Here is a 20,882-nt window from a genome sequence, read left to right as displayed (position 1 = left end):
TTGCACAGAGATTAAAAGTGTAATCATATGGGAGCACTTACTGTAAACCTGCTGATAATGGCACCCTGAGCTTCTGGGAACAGCAGACTGCTGAGAAAAGAGACATGACAGGCCCTGCTGACACTCTATCACAGCAGGAGGTCTGTTCTGTCACAAGAGGGCAGTAAGCCTCCATTTATACATAGTACAGATGCTGAAATATCCACCGTTTAATCCACGGTTATATATTATTTATTTCATAATATGTTACCCAGTGGTTAATATGTTTTTAATAGTTTCAATAGTTTTAATATGACTTAACAGTTTCTTCTTCCTATCATTACTATTATTATAATTATTATAATAAATATTGTTTTTGCAGTAGCTGTTAACTGTATGGTATATTAAACTGTTTTAATATTTGTGTTTTATTATATATATAAAATAAATTTTGAAGTTGAACTGAAATTCAAACAATTCAAACTGAACTTATTCTGTAATTAAAAACCACCTCAGTTGCATATTTGACTGTAAACCTTTCTGTAGGGTCAGATATATAATGTATGAGACTTTTCATGTCTGAAACATAATTGGCTATATAAGTTGTCATTCTGCTGTAGGTTGTGTCAAAGTTGCGTTTGCACCACGATCCTCACAATTTTCTGCCAAGCTCTGCTGCACTTGAGCTGTGCAAACAGATGTCAGCAGATTACCTCTATTTCTCACTTTACATTTTGCTCAGTCACTATTTGAAAGCCCCAAATGTTCAGAGAAGAAAAGATGAAGAAAGTTTAGCCAAATGTCATTTTTAACTCACAGCATCAAAGTATTCTATTGTATATATTATTACAAGTTAACGTCTAGTGTGTAACATTTAAGAGGATTTTTAACGATAAGTATATATCGTATATATTATTGTTTTACACAGAAAATTGTTTGGTCTAAAATAAGCCTCTTAAATGTTTACTTTGGGCCTCGCTTGATTGAGGCCACCATCTTGTGCTGCCATGTTCCTACAGTAGCCTGAATGGACAAACTAGCCAGTCTCTTTTAATTTTCTTCAGCCATCGAAGAACAACAACTTCTTCTCTGGTATGTGAAGGGCACAGTTGTTTCCTGACGCGTTGGGGATACGGAGGGATGTTGTTGATGTCATTATTCTGTCTCTGTTTGGTCTTTGCGAAAAGAAACAATGTCTCATCATTTGTGTGCCGCCGTGTCCTTCATCTGAAAACAGGCTCTCTCAAGCAACACTATCAAACCTATAATGAGGGAGTGTTTGTGTGTATACAGCAGCAGCAGCACAGAGAAATCCCATCAAACTGAATGACCAGGTTTTTTGAGCGGTAGAATTCACATTTGAAACTTTTTGTCAGTGTGTCTTTGTGTTTTCGGTCACACTTCAACTTGTTTTCAGCCTCGGATAGACTCTACTCATTTTCTTGCTTTTCCGTCAGTGATGTCAGCAGACTGTGTCGTCACTGGAAGAGTCATGAGCCAAGTAGTGCTCGAACTGTGTAATAGAAAAAAACGCCATTAATCAGCAATGTGTGAACTCATTTGAGAATAGTTTGAATGTAACAAACATTGATTTATGTTTAAAGGTCGTGCACTAAAATCTCTTTCATGAGAAAATACATTTGTAAGTTGGAGAAATAAATTTTAATTTAGACCCCAAAAATTTGAGTCTTAAAACCAAAGTCTAACTGTGTAAAGAAAAGAGAAGGAGGAGGTAGTAACACAACATTACAGATGCAAAGTGCTTGAAAACAACAACAACAACAAAGCAGAAGAACTGCGGTCATGTTTCGGGGGCTTTGGGGCAGGCCACCAAATGCCAATCTTGCCAAGGACACCAAAATGGTTAGGGGCGGCCCTGCTCCATCCACTCATCCACCCCCACCCCATCAGAGTGTATTGCAGCTTTAAACGGTCCACAATGCCTTGCGGTGTCCCACTTCCAACGCTGTGTATTTACAAGCAGGAGTAATGAAACGGGGAGAGGGGCAATTTCCGCAGCTTATTAGAGAGACTGCAGAAGACTAGCGCACAAAGAGGAAGGATGCAAAGTTTCGGACCATCGATAGTCTGTCTTCACGCGCGTCCGCAGCCGTGAGTGTGTGTCCTGCTCTGTGTGTGTGTTTTGGGGCTTTTTTGTCCAGCAGCTGAACGTCTGTTACTTTGTCGCAGTTGGCCAGAAGTGATTTACAGGGTAATGCTGGAAAAGAGGACACATATTTTGGGGAATTGGCGTCTTTAACTGCGTCCTCCTCCACAAGTTCGCCTCGGACAGGGAGCACAGAGTTCAGTCGTGTCCGCATCACAGAGGTAAGATGGTTACACACGGACCTGGTTTTGAGCCGAATGTGCTGCGGACGGTGCTCGAGCTGGAGTCGCGACGCTGGGATAACGGAAACATTTGAGTAGTAGAAGAGTTGAGGGGCCAGTTTCCCTCTCAGCTCACTGCAGCTAATTATCCACATTCGACCAACCTCGTCCCGCCAGACACCGACTATATGATGTCGAGTGACGTTTTAGAAACACCTACGACACACACACAGCGAATGTTTTTATTCGCGTTGTGTGTGTGTGTGTGTGTGAACGTCATCACTTAAAAAGTACATTTCTGAGGCTGTAGTTTGTGGTCCACATAAGAACTGGAGCTGCTCTGTATCTTTATTTGTTTGTTTTTGCTGTAATATTTATGATTATAATTATTTATATATAGAAAATGCAATACAAATATTTTAAAAAAATGTTTTACCCTGCTTGCATGAGCGCACGCATAAAGAAAAGAATAGTTTTTCTGACAGGGACAATAAAGTTTTCCCTGTCACTCCTTTGAGAGCTGCATTTTTATGTTAAAATGGCCTCTAGGATGTTTAGTGCAGAGATATCACTCTTAACTGTGTCTGTTATTTCAAGAAATCAGAACACTTGGCTGCTTCTCCCCCACAATTATTGTGCAGTGTTGTTTTAACAGTCAAAGAATTGGGACAATGTAAGGTGATGATGATGATGGTACATTTCCATCATCAGGATGGTTGTGAATGGAGAAAATTGGAAATAGATTGTGTCGTGAGTGACTTGGATGCTGTCTATCTCACAGACGTGCAGTCGCAGTGATTTAGTTGAAGTGCCACACAAGTGGGAGCTTGTATTTTTCCAGATACAATGTAATAATGCATAATAGTGCATATTATGTAAGATTCTTGTGTTCCCTCTTTAAAATGTCCTGAGTTACATGTTTTTTGAAGCATTACAACATTCAGCTTTTCTGAAATATGGAATCAAATGAAGGTAGATGTGGATTTACTTAGAAAAATCTATACTATTGTACGTTAAAGCCGTAAAGTCGCTCTCTTAAGGTGTTTTTTTTTTTATCAGTTTGAGCATCTTCTGTGAACATGTAGTATGCCAGTAATCAATATCAAATAAATTACACTCATTCTATCTGCAGCCTCAGTCCTCTTCTCTCCACAGAAGCCAGGTGAAGCAGAACCAACCTGTGGAGTTACCGCATTAAGGTTCTGTGTCTCACAATCCTATGCTGTCTGATGTCCGTACGTTGCTTCACTTAAAATAAAGGATCATGTTATTAGATGGTCTCCGCTTTGTTTAACTGTGTCGTAGCACCACACAGACCAGACTGCAAAGATCTGCATATAGACTGGAAAAAGAAACAGTAAGATTTTCCCCTTTTCCTCTGTGTCTGCCACTACAGCTGCTGCTGTAAAACCATTTGAGTTCTCGGCATGCGTACGCTGTATGCAGGAGTGTGATTCAGCACCAGATGATGTTTTACTAACCACTTAAACATGTAAACCTTGGCCAGATGCCTCTTTATGCCCCGCTGTGCCTCTGCCCCAGTGCAGGAGTCTGCTGCCTGCCCGACTGGCTCTTCAAAGCTGGTTAGTGAGCAGAGAATATGGCAAGGGAACAAAGGCGGTATTATTGCTGGCTGAACGTGCCGTCCAGATGTTCCAGATCCTGCCAGTGCTGACCTCCCAAATAGGGGAGGCAGCTTGAGTGCCTAATAGTTTAATATCAGCCAGACAGACTGAGAAAGAGGCTTGCTGTAGGGCAGGGGGGGCCACTGGAGTGCTGGCTGGAGCTGTGGGCGTTGTGTGTGTGTGTGTGTGTAGCGTGACTGGATGTGGGTTTAATCCTAAACACAAGAAATTTGGAGCTGGAGCCAAACTTCTAAGGAAGTATCTGAATTTATTTTGTCTACATTTTGGGGTTACTTTAGTTTTGTATGTAGTTTGGCTACAATGCAGCATTTTCTAAAGCTTTACCATATTTCTCGACTCGGCACGTTTTCTTTTTTTGTTTTTTTTTGCTTTTCCATTAAGGAACCTCGCTTGGAAACTGCTCTGGCCAGGTTCCAAGCGAGCAGAGCCGATATATAGCCGATGTGTGTGTGTGTATGTATATATATATATATATATATATATATATAAAAATAAAATAAATATATAAAATGATGTAATCTTCCAGTTGTAAATGAACTCCTGTCTTGAAGCCTCGAGATTTGCGTCATGTCAGTTTTTTTGTTTAAACCCAAAGTTCACAGACTTCACTGTTATTATAACAGCTGTCAGTCACACAGTGTCCACTCACATGTGTCGTATTTTACCATCTGTTTTCCTCTGAATGGGAACATAATTTACAGAATTGACATCATGATCTACTGAAGAAGATGATTGTGACTATTCATTTCTACTGTCAAATGTAAAGTAGGCTCATTGTCTACGGTACAATGTGTATTTTTTTTTCGTCTTGCTTCCACCCAAGTTTGTAGGCTTTGCATTGCAGACTCAAGGGCTGTATACTTTTTTTTATATACCATCTTTGAGCTTTAAACTGAAAAGACACTGTCTTTATTACTTCTCAGAAATGTGGAACATTTGTCTGTAGGCTTTTGTTTAGAGGCTGACTGATATGGGTTCTTACCATAAGAAGTCAGGGCAGTCGATGGCAAATGGGTTTGTTTTTGTTTTGTTTGTTTGTTGGTTTTGTGTGTGTGTGTGTGGGGGGGGGGGCACAGTTCCTTATTTTCACTTTTCCTCCGTCTGACACAATAACAGTTTCATTGAACAATACTTTGGCCTGTCTCTCTAATCTGCACTGCAGTGCTATTATATTTTAAAGTAATGTATTAACTAAACATTACCGCATTTGTTAAAGGGGTAAGCGAAAAAAAACAACATTTTCAAATACACCTTTTGATGACATAATAAGGTTATAGTACACATAGCAATGTTTATCAAAAGAAAAATGTGAACATAAGTAAGTAATAATCTAATAATTCACTGCGCTTGCATTAATCCGTCTTGGTTTAAATAGTATGAATAGAAAAACCTTTGGAAACTTAAGTTCAGTGTTTAAATATTTCTGAATCACCAGCTTCAAGATTGCTCATTTCATTTTTTGACAATGTCATGATTAAACCCTTCCGTTCATTCAAGTGTCACTGCATCGCTGTGGTCTGCGTCATAACCGTGGCGACCACAGATAAACCCAAACCCCTCTTATCTCTTAGTCATGGGCTGTTGCATATTCACAGGCCAGGAATGCAAACCCTGGATGCTATCAGTTTATGCTTCAAAGGATCAAGGCTCATCACTTTGCCATGTTCTGTGATGTTTACATTCACACTGACTACTGTAGAAAGAACAACCTCACTCATGTCTGTGACCAGGAACTCCTTATTTTGTTCCCATGAAAGATCTTTAACATTAAAGTGCTGATCCTTACAGTGTTTCCTAAAATAATGGCACACCCAAATATGCTTCAGGCATTGTTCTGAGCTGTAGCGCTTGATAGTTCTTGGAACAACTGAAAGAGTGGGGTGGGGGGGGAGATTTACCCAATTTGTTCCAACCAAGTTACCACCAGTGCCTCCACAATAAACCGGCGTCTGTCTCTGGCTGCTCACAGATCTATTTCACAACAGTTCTGTTACCAATTACAGTGTAGTATAAATTGCTAGTAATTGCATGTTACGCTACAGGGAGTGCAATTTGAATTAAAGTTTGGTTAGCAATAGGCTCTGAGGTTTAAATACAAGAACAATCTGCTGTTGCTTTAGCCATTAAGACGTATCTCATCGTCTTTAATTAACAGCAGTGTGGGCGAATTTTGCTTCTTAGAAAGCCGATAATAAATCAGTTACTAGTTTTCATTAGATAGTTGGATGCAAACGGCTTTAAACCGACGACTAAACCCTCTGGGCTTCATGAAATGGCCGTGTTGTGAACAATGGTCAACAATTAGAACGGGAACCAGAGGGTAATAGCTTCCATTCATGGAGGTTATACTTTAGAACATTAGTGTTTTCCTGTGAGATCCTTTTTCTCGTTGGAGTAAAATTCACCCGTGGTTTTGTTCTTACGTAATGAGTGGCCATTTTGTTTTCCCCAAATAACCCCTTGTTCAGCCAACTGTAAAAGTGCACGATGCGCCGGTCAGTTTGTGATTCTTGGCACACGATAAATGACCAAGTAAAAAGTTGTGCTGATTTTAAAGCTCCGGCGTGGAACTAAGTGGTTCTGCTTTGCCTCCATCAGTGGTAACATAAAGCAAATGGCTGTCACTGGGCGACATGAGAACAAAACACCGCTCGCCTGAGAAACACTGGTGTAAATGTCACAGGCTTAGACTTCATCCATACAACTCTGTTTACATATTAAAAATGCATGAACTCTGTTCCACATATCCCTGTGGTCCACATTAGCCCAACGTCTTCCCCAAGACAGAGACGTTTAAAAATGCTGCTGTCTCTGTTTTTGTTTGAAAACTCCACAACTGCATTTTAGATGGAAACAATTTACCCTCATTTTTTCTTACATTTTACCCTTTTTTTTAAGAACCCAGCACACGCATGCCCACACTCTAAAGGTCACATGATTTACCTTTTTATCCATATCAGCAGGGGTGCTGATAACCTCTGAAACTAGGCTGAAATGGTAATCTGGAGGGGGGTCCGTCTTATTCTTTATCTGAAAACACCTTCTCTAATATAGACGTAGCCTTCCTCAGCTCCGTGTGAACACACTTGACAATGGCTTGAATGTAACAGACATTTATTTAGATTTCAAACTTATACACGATAGATTAAAGCTCCCGAAGCAAAGCGCGCTCCCTTTGCTCGTGATGTATGTTGCTGCAGTGTGTTGGTCGTGTTTGAGCCCCCACAGCAGCATATGGTAGGTTGTTTACACCAGCCTTTTCTCTGCCAGCTCTGTGAGCTGCTCCTGTAGGCCTGGAGTATTGTCACCAGCAGTCAGGCGTGTGGACAGACTGCTCACACACCTCACTGCGTCTTGAGTCAACATCACTCAACCAAACACAAGACTGAAACAAATGCATGCAGACGCCGAAGTCGCTGCACTTTGATAATCTCTAATCTGACCTTAAATAGAATCCACAGACCCGTCGTGGAGTCGTGAAATGCTTCTCTGGCACAAGATGAGCCGCACGAACCAGGGAGCGGGCATCTCCCCTCGCTGAGGCTTTGATGGGCCAGAGGAATGGAGCTAGCAGAGCTTACGGTGGCATTCTGCCTCATGCCACGGTGCCTGGTATCATCAGTTGGGTTTTGTGGGTAAATGTTAATGAATATACGATAAATGTTAGAAGCCTGGACCAGAGCGAGTGACATTTATAATCCCCCCTCGAGTCTTCTCGTGCGTGTGGAAGAAAGAGGCCTTAAAGCCTGATTGTTTTGTCTTTACTGCACTTGGAAATGTCTGGTTTTTTAATGTGTGTGTGTATGTGATGGTCTTTGACGCAGATGCCATTAGTTTTAAAGTGTCATACTTAATATTAATTAATATTTACTCAGTAACATTTAAAAAACAAACAAAAAAAAGCCGCCGACATGTATAAAACACAGGTGACAGCACAACAACACGTACTCTAACTATTACTAACAAGTAAGGATAAGGAAAAAGACCTAAACCTCAAAGAATTGTTCAGATAAGCCTAACAAGTGAAGCAGACCTTTACAAACCACAGGCACAGTCCTTTTAGACATTCACCTCTTGTTCCTCAGAGCCAATCGTTCCCCACTTCCCATCATGCTGTGCTGCCTTGCAGCATGTTTTTTTGACTGTTATTGATTGTGCAGTGTGCTTCTAAAGCAATTAAATTCAGTTAAGTCGCTGTTTTAGGTTAAAAAAATGAAATTTGTACTTTTTTGACAATCATGTGACAATCATTTCCATCCAAAGTCCAATAAAAATAGTTGGAAACATGAGAGCACAGGAAAAGCTAATGTCACTGATCCTCTTCTTCTTCTTCAAAGAATCTGCACAAGGGAAACGGTTCAGTGTTCTACATGTTTCAACTTTATAATATTGAACGTTTCTGGAAAAGGAATCAAATGGACATTTTATAGATCATTTTGAAAGGAGGCGTTCCATCGCACTAAGACATTAATCTTATCTTCACAGTAACAGCAGGCTGCATGTGGGAAAGCAATAAGGCCTCCATTTTTGCTAAATGAATAATTTTGGGAACATACTCCTTCCTGCTCCATTGTATCCAAATGTTCTTTCTGGCTGATTCCTCTTTGCCTGCTTTACATCAACATCCACTCAGTCGCCATTACTCTTTCCTCATTCTACCCCAGAAGAAAAGTTAAAAAAGAGTTAAAGACAAATGGTGACAGTGTTTTGGGTCACTACAGGAAAATCGTGTGTGCTGTGCATGTGTGTGTGTGTGTGTGACTGTTTTCCTCTTCCTCTCTAATCCGTCAGCCCTTAATGCCATTTAAGGGCCGTCTGAATGAAGGACAAAGGCACTTTCCAGCCAGCTGTGAATACGCCAAGATTGGAGTGATCAAGAGTCAAACCTCTGGCTAAAGTGGCAGCCATTCAAACACTGAGAATGTTGCTTTAATGGAGAATTTGAGCATTAACCGTTCGCTTGAATCTTCTGAAATATGAGCTTTTGTTGCCTGTAAAATCAGTGGGTTTTTGATTTTTCAAAACAAAACCACAATTTGAAACAATTAGTAAATCACATGGGCTGTGATTTGACACCGGGTTTATACTTAACTGTCAGTGGTTTCAGTCATTCAAAATGTTCCATGCTTCAATTAGATTATCATATTTTGATAGTATCTGATGTGATAGTGATCCATCACATTCTCAGTGTATTATAGAGAAAGAATGTTGAACTAAAGGTCATCATAAAAAAATATGGCTAATGATAATCATCTCAGAAAAATCCCCAAATCGGTCAGCCTTAGATTTTGACTGTAAATCAGGTTATTGAATACACGTGGTCATTTGTGAACTTACATAAAGTAAACAATATTTGAAATAATTCAGTTCTGCGGAATGCCATATGTGTAGAAAAGCGGTGCCTATAAGACAGGCCGGTGATTTTGAGTGTGGATAGAAAGTCCAGGAGCCAGTGAAGGTATAATTAGTGGGGGTTTGGAGAACAAAAGGACCCTTTGACTGAGTGGTTGAAGGTGCAGTGAAGGTTAGATCCACAGAGAGTGATATGGATCTGAAGAGATGCCATTCATTCCCTACTGTCCTTGAAGTGCGTTCTGAGGCCTCTGCTGCTTTAAATGGATTTTTCATACACAACCGGTGGTTAACCTTCACATTGGAACATGTGCTTTCTCAGTCTGATAAAGTGAGCAGTAGCCACTTCACCCTTTCACATCTGCCGTACGTCAAATCACCAAGTCTATGAATTTGTGAAAAAGTGATCATTTTAGACTGAATCAAGCATTAAGGTCTTTAATGCTTCTAGGACTTATTGTAACTGCTCTAATGACCCACGAGGCACTGGTGTTTCCTGTTTGAATGGAATTGAAATCGCAATATGACCAAGTGCAGTCTACGAATCAAAAGACTGCGATTGTTTTAGATGAAATTTGTGACCAAACGGTGTTATGATGAAACTCTGCAATGCCACAGATATCTACCAGCCCAGAAATCACTTGAATTTTGAAATGTATTTCCACAGAAATGGCAGTCTACATGCAAAAATGCTCCGCTGTATGAGAACTGGAAGCGGAATATCTGTCAGAAATAATCACAATATGATTTTTTTTTTTTCACCACATGGTGCGGTTTCTGTCTTCTCTGTGATAAATCTGTTTTCCTGCTCTGTCTTCACTGCTTCTGTTATTCCTTGTACAAAAGCAGGAACTAGGTCTGGAAACGTCTGCTCGCTGACTCTTCATGCACCTATTCATAGAGAAGAACAAAACAACAGTGTTAAGACCAGCTGGTCCCTGCACGGCTGGCTGTCTAATCTCAACTGGGCATTTCTTTACCTTAGCTCAGCTCCTGCAAAAATAGCCTGACTCTACCTTGCGTTTATGCTTATTTGGCTTGTTTATAAGTCGGCATAATAGGAGATGGAAGAACTATTTCGACTTCACTTTATCCTTAAGAGTGACTGAGCATTGTAACCCTGGCCATGAGCACATCCTGACTAACTGCTTCCTGTTTTCCTTTTTGTTTCCTCTCCAGTGAAGTAGCCAGAGGCGTTTCAACTGCACCACTGGAGCCTTTAATAATAATGCCGCGGCCAATGCACCACAACCGGCCCCCTCGCTTCTGACCCAACATGGAGCTCAAGGTCTGGGTAGATGGAGTCCAGAGGGTCGTCTGTGGGGTCACTGAGGCAACTACGTGTCAGGAAGTGGTGATTGCTCTGGCCCAGGCCATAGGTAAGACATTTGAAATAGTTCAGTGCTGCTTTTTGTTCATACTGTGTCTGTATTTCTTTGATTTGGGAAATAGTATGACGAACATAAAGGTACACTGATCCATGTTATATCATAGACATGTTCTTGTCCTTTTGCCTTCTGCTGTTGTTTATTTCCTCCTCCGTCTCACACTTACAGAGAGATTAGGAGAATTCTACCTACTGTGGTCACTACATTCCAAAACAATGGCATGTTAGTGGAGTGCAGAGGGAAACACAGGCTAAGCTTTTCTGTACTGACAAAGTGTATGTTGTCCAGAGGCTGCAAAACAAACTCATTTTGGAACAGACGTCACCTTGAACCAGGCACCTATTTGATGAAGGGTTAGGAAATAGTACAATAACACTATATATACAGTGCAGTTCATCAACCCATGACTGTAATTATTTTGAAAGTCCTCATGAGTCAGACAAGTCTCCTGCCTACATCTTCAGCTCCTGTTGAGGTTCGGTTGGTCATATTCAGAGGCTATATTGGAACGCTGAGCTCTCTCCTCTCCCATATGGCTCCTTCAGGAACAGGGGCACTTGAGCAGGCTTTATTGACATCACTTCCCACAAAACACTAGGTAGTAGGAGGGAAAGTCTGACTCATCCCTGTGTCTCCTGCCAAACTGAGAATGCAGCACTTCTGAGCCCCCTCCTCTACAAATACAGTCAACACTGATTTGGCTCTTATACTCTTTTAACTGATCTATTTTCCAGCCTGAATTTTTACTGTATAGACTTAAAAAATATATATATTAATTAGCCTAATTAAAAAAACACATACACACACATCTTTTCTTAAACCTTTCAATTTTTGGTGGAAAAATGAGGAACACGACACCAATGAGATGATAATATTGTGCTGTCTTATTTATATTTCAATAAATACATTACATGTCATTTAGCAGACGCTTTTATCCAAAGCGACTTACAATAAGTGCATTTAAACATTTGGGTACAAATAGATAGTGTGCCGAGTGTGTATTTTCCTTTAGAGTCTTTCCTCTTGGGCTGCAACTAACAATTATTTACATTATCAGTTAATCTTTGTGTGTTTTTCTTGAATAATCCAAATTAGTCATTTATTTTTCTTTCTCATAGTGGAGCAACAACTCCTTCACAACTTCCTTCTGGAAGCTCAAAAGAAATCTGCTTAGATGAATCTATTATTTAAATACAAAACTGTGCATAGGCAGCTTTATTGTTGGTCTTGCTGATGTAAACTGGTGATTTTAAATCTTGTGTGTGCTTGTTTTTGTTGAAGGTCGCACCGGGAGATACACTCTGGTAGAAAAATGGCGGGACACCGAGCGTCACCTTGCCCCTCATGAGAGCCCGGTGGCTTCTCTGAACACTTGGGGCCAGTATGCTGGTGACGTCCAGCTGATCCTGCATCGCACTGGCCCCTCCCTCACCGAAAGACCACCATCCGAAGGACCCACGCTCAGGGGCCCTGAACGCGGTCTGCATCGACAGAGCCTGCCTCCCCTCGCAAAGCTCCGTCATCCCAACGATCGCTCCCTCCGACGCCGTGAGCCGCGCCGCAAGTCTCTCACGTTCACCGGTGCACCCAGGGGCCTGAGGGATATCCTGAGTGGGGGCCGGCTTGGAGAGGCTGAGGCCAAACGTAGACTTTTTCTTGGAAACGGTGGGACTCCCCACCATGGAGGACCAGCCATGGGGAGTGCATCTCCTGGCCTGTGGGCCTGTCGCATGGAGGATCTGGTCAGACTAGTGGGTCTACAGAGAGAGACTCTCAGCATGCTGGAGAGGAAACTCGGGGCGTATGAGGGCGAGCTGCAGGTCCGGGCCGAGGGCAGAGGGGGACAGGGGGCAGTGTGCACTGAGGATTCATGTGTTGGAGGGCTGATAGAGGAGATCCTGAGGCTGGAGAAGCACCTGAGGAAGAATGAGGTGGAGATGGAGGAGGAGGAGTTTTGGGCCACTGAGCTGCAGATCGAGCTAGAGAGTGAGCGACAGTTGGAGGAGAGACTACAGGAGCTACAAGGACGCCTGCAGGGCTGTGAAGTGGAGATTGAAGAAAAGCTGGCAATGGTACAGGTGTGCTATCTGTGGGATAACAAATGCATTTTTTAGAAGAAAGCTATATATATATAGGCTATTCCTAGTTGCTTAATTAATTCCATCTGTTCTGGGGATATTTGTACATTGTAATGTTTGGCCTGTTTCCTGAGTCGTTTCTCTTGTTGTCTCATCAGGGTGTGGAGGTAGGCCTGGAAGAGGAGAGGCTGCAGAGGGAGCGGCAGGAGACCCAGTGGGTCAGTGAGGCAGAGGCTCGGGCTCAGGTCCTCAAGGTTAAATCAGAGCTGAAATCCCAGGAGAGACAGGCTGTTCAGCTGGAGACCAGCTGCAGAGCTGTGGACCGATCACTCGGACAAAGCAGCAAAAAACTGCAGGTAAGATGCATTCAGGTGCTTATCGTTTATTGCTCTTCTTTTCTTTTGTTTTTGAGGAATATTACTGCAGGTTAATGTAGTTAGAAGAAAGGCTATTAAGAGTGAGATGATGGTCCTTTATTGATCCCCATGACGGAAATTGTTACAGTGAAAGTGCAGAATAAAAACAGCTAAAAACAGAACGAGGTAACAAACAAATGAATAATTAGACATTATATAGCAGACAGCTAGAGCTGAAACAATTACTCGATTTCTTGGTTATTCATCGATGACTTCATTAATCGCCAACTATTTTGATAATCGATTGAACGTTTGAATCTTTTTTCATGATTAAAACAAGATTTCTGATTGTTTCAGCCTCTTAAATGTGAATATTGTCTGGGTTCTTATAACAAAGAAATCATTAAAAACTGAATTATTTTGGTTTGTGGATAAAACAAGACATTTGAGAAAATGTCTATCTTGAAAATAATCGTTAGTTGCAGCTCTAAATCACACTAAAATAAAGCATATACACACAGTATTGTACCGCAATATAATCTAGTATCTAGTACATTGTAGTTATACTATACTATATACTAATATACAATACCATTCATCTGTTTGTCATTAATTACTACATTATAATCATATCATCACACTCTGATGTATGGGATGTAGATGGCATTTAATATTGACTGCATGTGCACGTGTGTGGTTTAGTATAGAATAGAATAGAATAGAAATATTTTATTCATCCCCAAGGAGAAATTGTTTCACCATAGCAGCAATACTAACAAATATTATAAACATAAAATGTAATGTAAACATAAAAAGTAAAATGTGCAACAGTGGGGGAAAAAATAGTGCAATAATTGATTGATAGTAACCTGTAAACACACCAGCACGGTTGGTAAATGTTTTTTAAAGTGTCAGCATAAAATGTAGCGTCGCTCTGCGATGGCATGTGTGATCACTCTCTCAGCTAGTTAGCATTGTTGACATAGCTGCACCGCGCTGGGACTGGCCATTAGACTGTTTTTAAAAACAAGACCTAACCACTGCGGTTTCTAGTCTAACAACTATGTGTTTGGCAAGTGATTTGTGTCTTTATTGTGGCTTTTGTGTCCGGAAAGACACGACAAAGAGAAGGGAGTGAAATCATATTTGTGTCACTGCCAACGGGTTTTTTCACAGGGAGGGACTTGTATACATTCACATGAATTCACAAGAACCGACACGCACAAACTCCCAGACTGGCTAACAAAACAAAAACACTGAGATGCACAGCTCAGAACCCACATAACAGGTGATACTTCATACTTTACAGCAGTGATTGCACCAAAGTGTGAGCTGCGCCCCCTTGTGGGGCTGTGAAGGTACAGCAGGTGAAGAGTGAGAGGTTTTTAACTTATTTTTGTAATCGAGCATCAAATAACCCTGCATTATATGCAATCAATATCAAGTAGTATGAGGAGGTAAATAATTGAAATAACAGCTCCCTCAAATTCACACTGGAACATATCTCTTGTTTTTGATGGGGGATCATATTTGAGGAAACACTTATTTATGGGCTGGGTTTGAGTGGTAGTTCTCAGTGATTCCTACACACTTGGACCTTTAAGTTTGGGAAAGGCCGTTTACACAGTTTACCGTTTACAGGTCCTGCATTTTGTGTTGGTCTGATTTTGTTAAACAACATAATAAATACAGAAGGACCATGTTTGTGCCAGCGCAAGATGTCAATCTGTTTTTGATCTTGTTTGCTGTGATTGAAGGACATGCAACATGAGCTGGAGCAGTTGACCAAGGAGCTGAGGCAAGTGAACCTGCAGCAGTTCATCAAGCAGACGGGCACCAAAGTCACAGTTCTGCCAGCTGAGCCCTCTGAGGATGAAAGCAGCCACAGCAGTCATGGTATACAAGTCCTCCTTTTAATCCTCCTTCTAGATTATCAAGACATCGCTGTCTTTTTTTCTTTTTTTATCTGTACCAACAGTAAACCGCTCTGATGAGGAGTGTTTCTAATCCCACTGAGGAGTTCTAGTTCATCGAGCCCACGCACTCTGCTCAACTCTTACTTGTCAAATTGACGATAAAGACTGTTGACCCCTAATCTCTCCAGAGAGAAACGGAGAATTGCTGATTCACTTGTTCCTATAGATTCAGAGTTAAATTGCAGGTACCTGGGATGTCTGAATGTCTCGGGCTGCCATTCATACTATTCAGACAAAGTGTATAAAGTGCACGTCGTCAGTGCTTTCTGTTTCATCAAGGCACCGATTAAGGAAGTGTAGTAATAGTTTTTTATTGTCTCCATGCCAACAGCTGCCTGGATACAGACAGACCTGGCGTCATTTATTCACTGCACTCTCTGTTCTTCACCCCTTCCATCACACTTTAAATCTGTCACATGCTCGGCAGTTTGTGTGATGGACTGATTGGACCGAAGCTCTGTCGTCCTACAGGAAACCAGCTGATATCTGCCACGTTAGACTGAGAGCACTGAATCATGGGAGAACAGTCACACACAGCAACACAGGCTGTCCACAGCGAGCTGCGTACACAGTAATGTAGAACCTACACTGTCGTCGTTCATGAACTCTAATTAAAGGGGACATATTATACCCTATTTCCCCCATTAAAATAGTTCCCTGGTGTCCTAATGAACATGTCAGTGACATGCCTTGGTCAAAATACCATAAGGATGAAGCATCATAGCAGTTCAATAACCCTGCTAAGCCCGCCCCTTTCAGAACGCTCGGTTTTCGTGCATGGTCCCTTTACATGCAAATGAGACACAGGCAAACACACACCCACTTCTTCCAGGGGGTTTCTGATTTGTCCTCGTTACAGCGCTTTACAGCTCTATTCGTCTCCCCCTCCCTCCACTAGTTCTCTGACAATATCAACATGGCAGCGTGCGCAGAAAACAGCCAGAGTGCCGTCACAGGAAGAGACGTTCTACATAAGGATCGAGCCGAACAGTGCCGAACTGTTAATCAGTTAAAAACACTTAGGAACAGCACCACTGATCGCCAGCGGCGCGCGGCGAGCTGCATAAGCTGGCGCTGTATGTTACTGTATCAGACCGGTGACTATGCTCCGGAGACCTCGTCACCGCGGCACCGCTGATCGCCACCGCGGCACCGCTGATCGCCGGCGGCGAGCGGCGAGCTGCCTAAACGCATACAGCGTTTAGGCGACTCGCCGCTGGCGATCAGCGGTGCCGCGGTGGCGATCAGCGGTGCCGCGGTGGCGAGGTCTCCGGAGCATAGTCACCGGTCTGCACCGGAGCTGGCGATCAGTCGCATACAGCGGCCGTTTAGGCGGCTCGCCGCTGGCGATCAGCGGTGGTGATTTTCACAGAGAGTGCAGCACCTCTGCACAGAGAGTGCAGCACCGCTGATCGCCAGTGGCGAGCGGCATAAACTGCCGCTCGCCGCTGTATATGTGATTGTATCAGACTGAGTCTGTGCTCCGGTCATGGAGGACGTACTGAACAAATATTTTTAATTAGGACGTGTCAGAATGGTTAGTTATGAGCTCTATGTGACCTTTTCTTAACAACGTGTGTGTTTGTACGTCGGTGAAATACGTCCCCTGACTAAATACGGCGACCGCTGTCTAGTACGAACACACGTTTGCTGACTTTATCCGGCACATTAGCTTCATATATCAAATCCTCTGAGGCTGGAAGTTTGTGTAAAACACTGTGCTCCACTGTGCAGCCACGAACAGCACACTTGTCCCTCCGCGTTGACATAATACCGCTCTTCCTCCCTCGCCTGCACTCTCGCAGGGACAAGGTGGAGCTAAGGTGGAGCTCTCGAAGTAAACTTACTGGTGGGCGGTAACATTCGCGGTGAAATGCGCATGCTGACGTCATAAGCGCAGGGAATTCAACATCGAGTGTTTTATCGCCTATACTTACACTTAGGGGAACCACGAAAACATGACGGAGTATTCTTTTTCCACACTTTGGTGACTGGTAGGGCCCCCAGAGTCCCAAATATAAGTATTAAAATGGTTAAAAAGTTGATTTTGCGTAATATGTCCCCTTTAAGATTAACTTCAAGAAGTATGTGTTGTAAGTACATTCACATCCAAACTTGGGGGGAAAAAAGGCACAAACTTAAAAATAAACTTTTGGTCACAGAAATAAATGTATGGATCTCAGTGAACAAGTATGGACATTAAGCTAAAGCTCTATTATAACATACCCTTGAATAATTTAGTAATCCCAGTTCCTGCTGCTTAAAAAGCCTTGGGAATGAGTAAATGTGGTTTATTGGATTTGGTGTTCTAATTTAATCCACTCCTAAATTGAGTGCACAAGCTGTTGGAGATAAGCATATGGAATGGTGGAAACAATTATTGATAACTTGATTTCATTTTGGTTCACATTTCTCGCTCAACAGTTACAGTCTAGTCTATTTAGTTTGAGTAACTTTTATAGTTGACCTCTTGGATTTCTCTGACTGCATGAAATATGCTAGATTGGTGTATTATTAAACTTGAATGCTAATGGTTTTCAATTATGAAAAAATAATGAAATAGAATGCCCATGTCCTTCTAATGACCTTCCAATTCATGTGTGTACAAATCAGCAAGAGCTTTTGTGCCGGGCCATGAAAAAAACCACTGCAGCTGCTGATTTACTGCACGGCTCGATAGTGACCCCTGGTGGCTTCATTGTGAACTGTTTCCTAGACACAGGAATTATTTGTAATTTATAAAAACAAAAAGACTTTCATGGATGTTTATATGAAATTTGCACCAGATAATTTAAAAACAATGAACATATTTACACAGTATTGCCTCACAAATAAGAACACAACGTAAAACACAAATAAATAGAAACATAATAGTAGTTTAGTTTGGTAAATATGAATCAGGGCAGTGTGCAAAATACAGTAATCTCAGTAAGAGAAAAGTGTTGTACCAGATTTAGCTTTGGTCCAATGAATGTGGGAAACCTGGGTGGATGTTTCTTGACAGAAGAAGAGAGTTTACAGTGGAATAATGGCGGAGAAATCTGCGTTAAGAGATGCCCCATCCACGTTCAATAAATAAATAAATAGAGAAATCCTGCACTTAACTTCTCACAAGCGTTTTGTTTTCTTCATTTAAACAGACATTGTGATGCATCGCTATATGATTGTCTTGCAACATATTGATGATCACAGAATTGTTGTATCGTGATATTACTGGTAGTGGTGTGCGATATTGATGAAAATCAATATCCCGATTTTTTGGGATTTTGCCGATAACGATAATTGGTGAAATTTTGCAACCCTCAAAAATGTGTTGTAAGTATCGAAGTTGAGAAAGCGTAGGAGAAGCTGTTGTACCAGCTTTCTCTTGTTAATAGTATATTAGATGTTAATGATAACATTGACAAAAACAACTTGTTCAAGAAAAACAGGTCTTATTTATTAACTTAAACTTACTAACTTAAATATTGCACAACGACAAAAACTATCATGAGAGCATTTTAAACTGACACTTCCGCCTAATGTAAACAATACTCATCCTATTTGAACTACAAGGCATTAACATGAGAATGTGGATACACATTTAACTGCTGCTAAAGTTTGCTGAGTGCGTTTTCTGGTCGGTACCTTAGCTGGCCGGTCGTGGTCGACCGCTGACTGACGAAGCTTTTCATATTCGTTATATTCTGTGCGGTGGTTGGTGGTTAATTCGCTGATGGTGAAACAAATTCGTAGTCGAGCTGTCTTTGACGGCAACCGCTCCCGACATAGTTTGCAGATACATGCAGCTACGTTAGCTTTGTTGTGAAGCGTGGACATGGACACGACTTGTGTTCTCAATGCGCATGCGCCGCATTGCCTCTGTCCTCGCGCAGTGAATGTGTGGCCTCTCAAAAAGGCGTGTTTTGATTGGTTCTTGCAAAATGATTTCGACATACTCCATATTGTAATTTCACACATCGTTAAAACAACAATTAAGATACTACCGTAGACGATATATATCGTAGCCACGTTTGCTATTTTGTGAAGTAGAGCAAATGTACGTCAACAAATGTAAGTTCTTAACTGTCTGTACTGTCACGCCGAGACAAGGACTTGGACCCAATTGCATGACTAAGTGAAAAATAAACAAACTTTTATTTTCAAACTGCAACAAAAAAAGAGGGAAAAACTACTAACAAAAAACAGCTAAAGCTAACAAACAAAATCACCCTTTCAAAGAAATCTAAGAAACAAAACACATTCTTTCGAGGGAAAAACTACAATAAAAAAAAAAACAAGGACTTGACAAAGTAGTAAACAAAAAGTACAAAAACCTGAGGACACAGTGGCATGGAGCAAATACTGATAATTCCTGTCAAGACAAAGGCACAGGAGTTATGACAAACTGGCAACAGACAAAGGGAGACAGACCATAATATACACACAGTAATGGGGAACAGGTGGAAACAATCAGGGCGGAGCAGACAATCAGACTGGCAGGAAAACACAAGGGGAAGGGACAAGAGAGAAATTTCAAAATAAAACAGGAACCACAAGACGACAACTAAACACCACCAGCTTTCTTGGTCATGACACCATGTTTCACAGAGGTCTATCAATACCTTACTGTCTTAATGAGTTAATAGAGTTTACTCAGCTGTCAAACATAGTTTTTTTTCTAATTTCCTTCACTTTGTGTTCTCCTCAGTTCCACTCACTGGCTCACTGAAGCGGCCCGTGTCGTCCCACACGATGTCCGGTCACCTGCGGGTCCTGCACAGCCCTCTCACTTCTGGACTGAACCCAGAGGGCATCTATGTGTGAGAGCATCCAGAGTGGAAGGAAGGAAGGAACACGTCATGTCTCCTTTCCCAACGCTCAAACCACTCCCCAACCCCCTTATGTGTGGAAACCGTAGTACAGGATACCTCAGTAGCACATTACTATGCACTGTTGTCTCGGTCACATGGTGACAGCCTTGAGTGTGAAGACTCACTGTAGTGAAGGAATGATGTTTGAATGTTGAAATGGAAGTCAGTGAGCACTTAGTGGGAATGGAAAATGATCGGGGCCATGAAGGAAAAAGGCTTTTCCTGACGCCGTCAGTGCACTGGGAACATGTCAGGACCTTGTGATGATGGGGCTGTCCTGTTGTGAACTTCGTGTGATAACATATCCACGTCATGTACACTTACTCTCACTTTAGTACCTGCTGAATGATTTGTATGTTTTCCTCACAAGCATCATGATTCAGAGCGTTTGCCTTTTTGAACAATACTCTATTCAGAAACCTGTTATGTGAATCTATGAACTCTATATCTTTGAACACGTGTGTTATCTGCAGTAAATGGAGTTTATCTGGCTTATTGGCTGGTTGTTATCTAAGATAAAAAAAAAGAAAATCCACTTGTGTCTGTTGGAAAACTTTGTCTTGGTTTTAGTGTTTTGCATATCAGCATTTTTGCATTCCTGTTGCTCTGACAGTGTGTCCACATTCAAACTATGCACAAATGGTTAATAGTTTTGTTACCCAAGAATGTTACTGTACCAAAATGATGGCTCAGTGTATACGTTTCCTTCATTTCTTTATCTCTATTCTGTGAATGATTGTGTTTTTATTACAAACCGGTGCATTCAGATGGAAACATGCAGTGCTCACTACACTCCTGCAGTATTATCTGCATAATGAAGCAGTGTTAATGTTTATTTTTGTTTGTCGGTGAATGAGTTCATAGAGTATTTTTGCCAAATGTATTGTGCTTGTTTTTTCTCCAAGGATTGGAGGCCAAAGATTTGC

The 20,882-nt window shown here is 41.6% G+C and overlaps 1 protein-coding gene across 3 annotated transcripts; it reads left to right on the top strand.

Moving 5' to 3' along the window:
• Nucleotides 1–1,928: 1,928 nt before the first annotated feature.
• Nucleotides 1,929–19,932, top strand: LOC131470493 (ras association domain-containing protein 8). Of its 3 annotated transcripts, XM_058646355.1 has the most exons (7): nt 1,929–2,091; nt 2,170–2,307; nt 10,485–10,684; nt 11,975–12,771; nt 12,930–13,127; nt 14,885–15,023; nt 19,794–19,932. In XM_058646355.1, the coding sequence occupies exons 3-7, from the start codon at nt 10,582–10,584 to the stop codon at nt 19,907–19,909; spliced, it is 1,353 nt and encodes a 450-aa protein (XP_058502338.1). In that variant the 5' UTR covers nt 1,929–2,091; nt 2,170–2,307; nt 10,485–10,581; the 3' UTR covers nt 19,910–19,932. The 3 variants fall into 3 exon arrangements, with proteins under 3 accessions (XP_058502338.1, XP_058502339.1, XP_058502337.1); XM_058646356.1 differs by having other exon boundaries at nt 1,929–2,307; nt 11,975–12,765; XM_058646354.1 differs by having other exon boundaries at nt 1,929–2,307.
• Nucleotides 19,933–20,882: the final 950 nt, after the last annotated feature.

This window comes from Solea solea, chromosome 12 (genome assembly GCF_958295425.1).
Source record: "Solea solea chromosome 12, fSolSol10.1, whole genome shotgun sequence".
Taxonomy (NCBI): domain Eukaryota; kingdom Metazoa; phylum Chordata; class Actinopteri; order Pleuronectiformes; family Soleidae; genus Solea; species Solea solea.
Note: the sequence above shows the minus strand (reverse complement) of the source record. Positions and strands in the feature narration are given on the sequence as shown.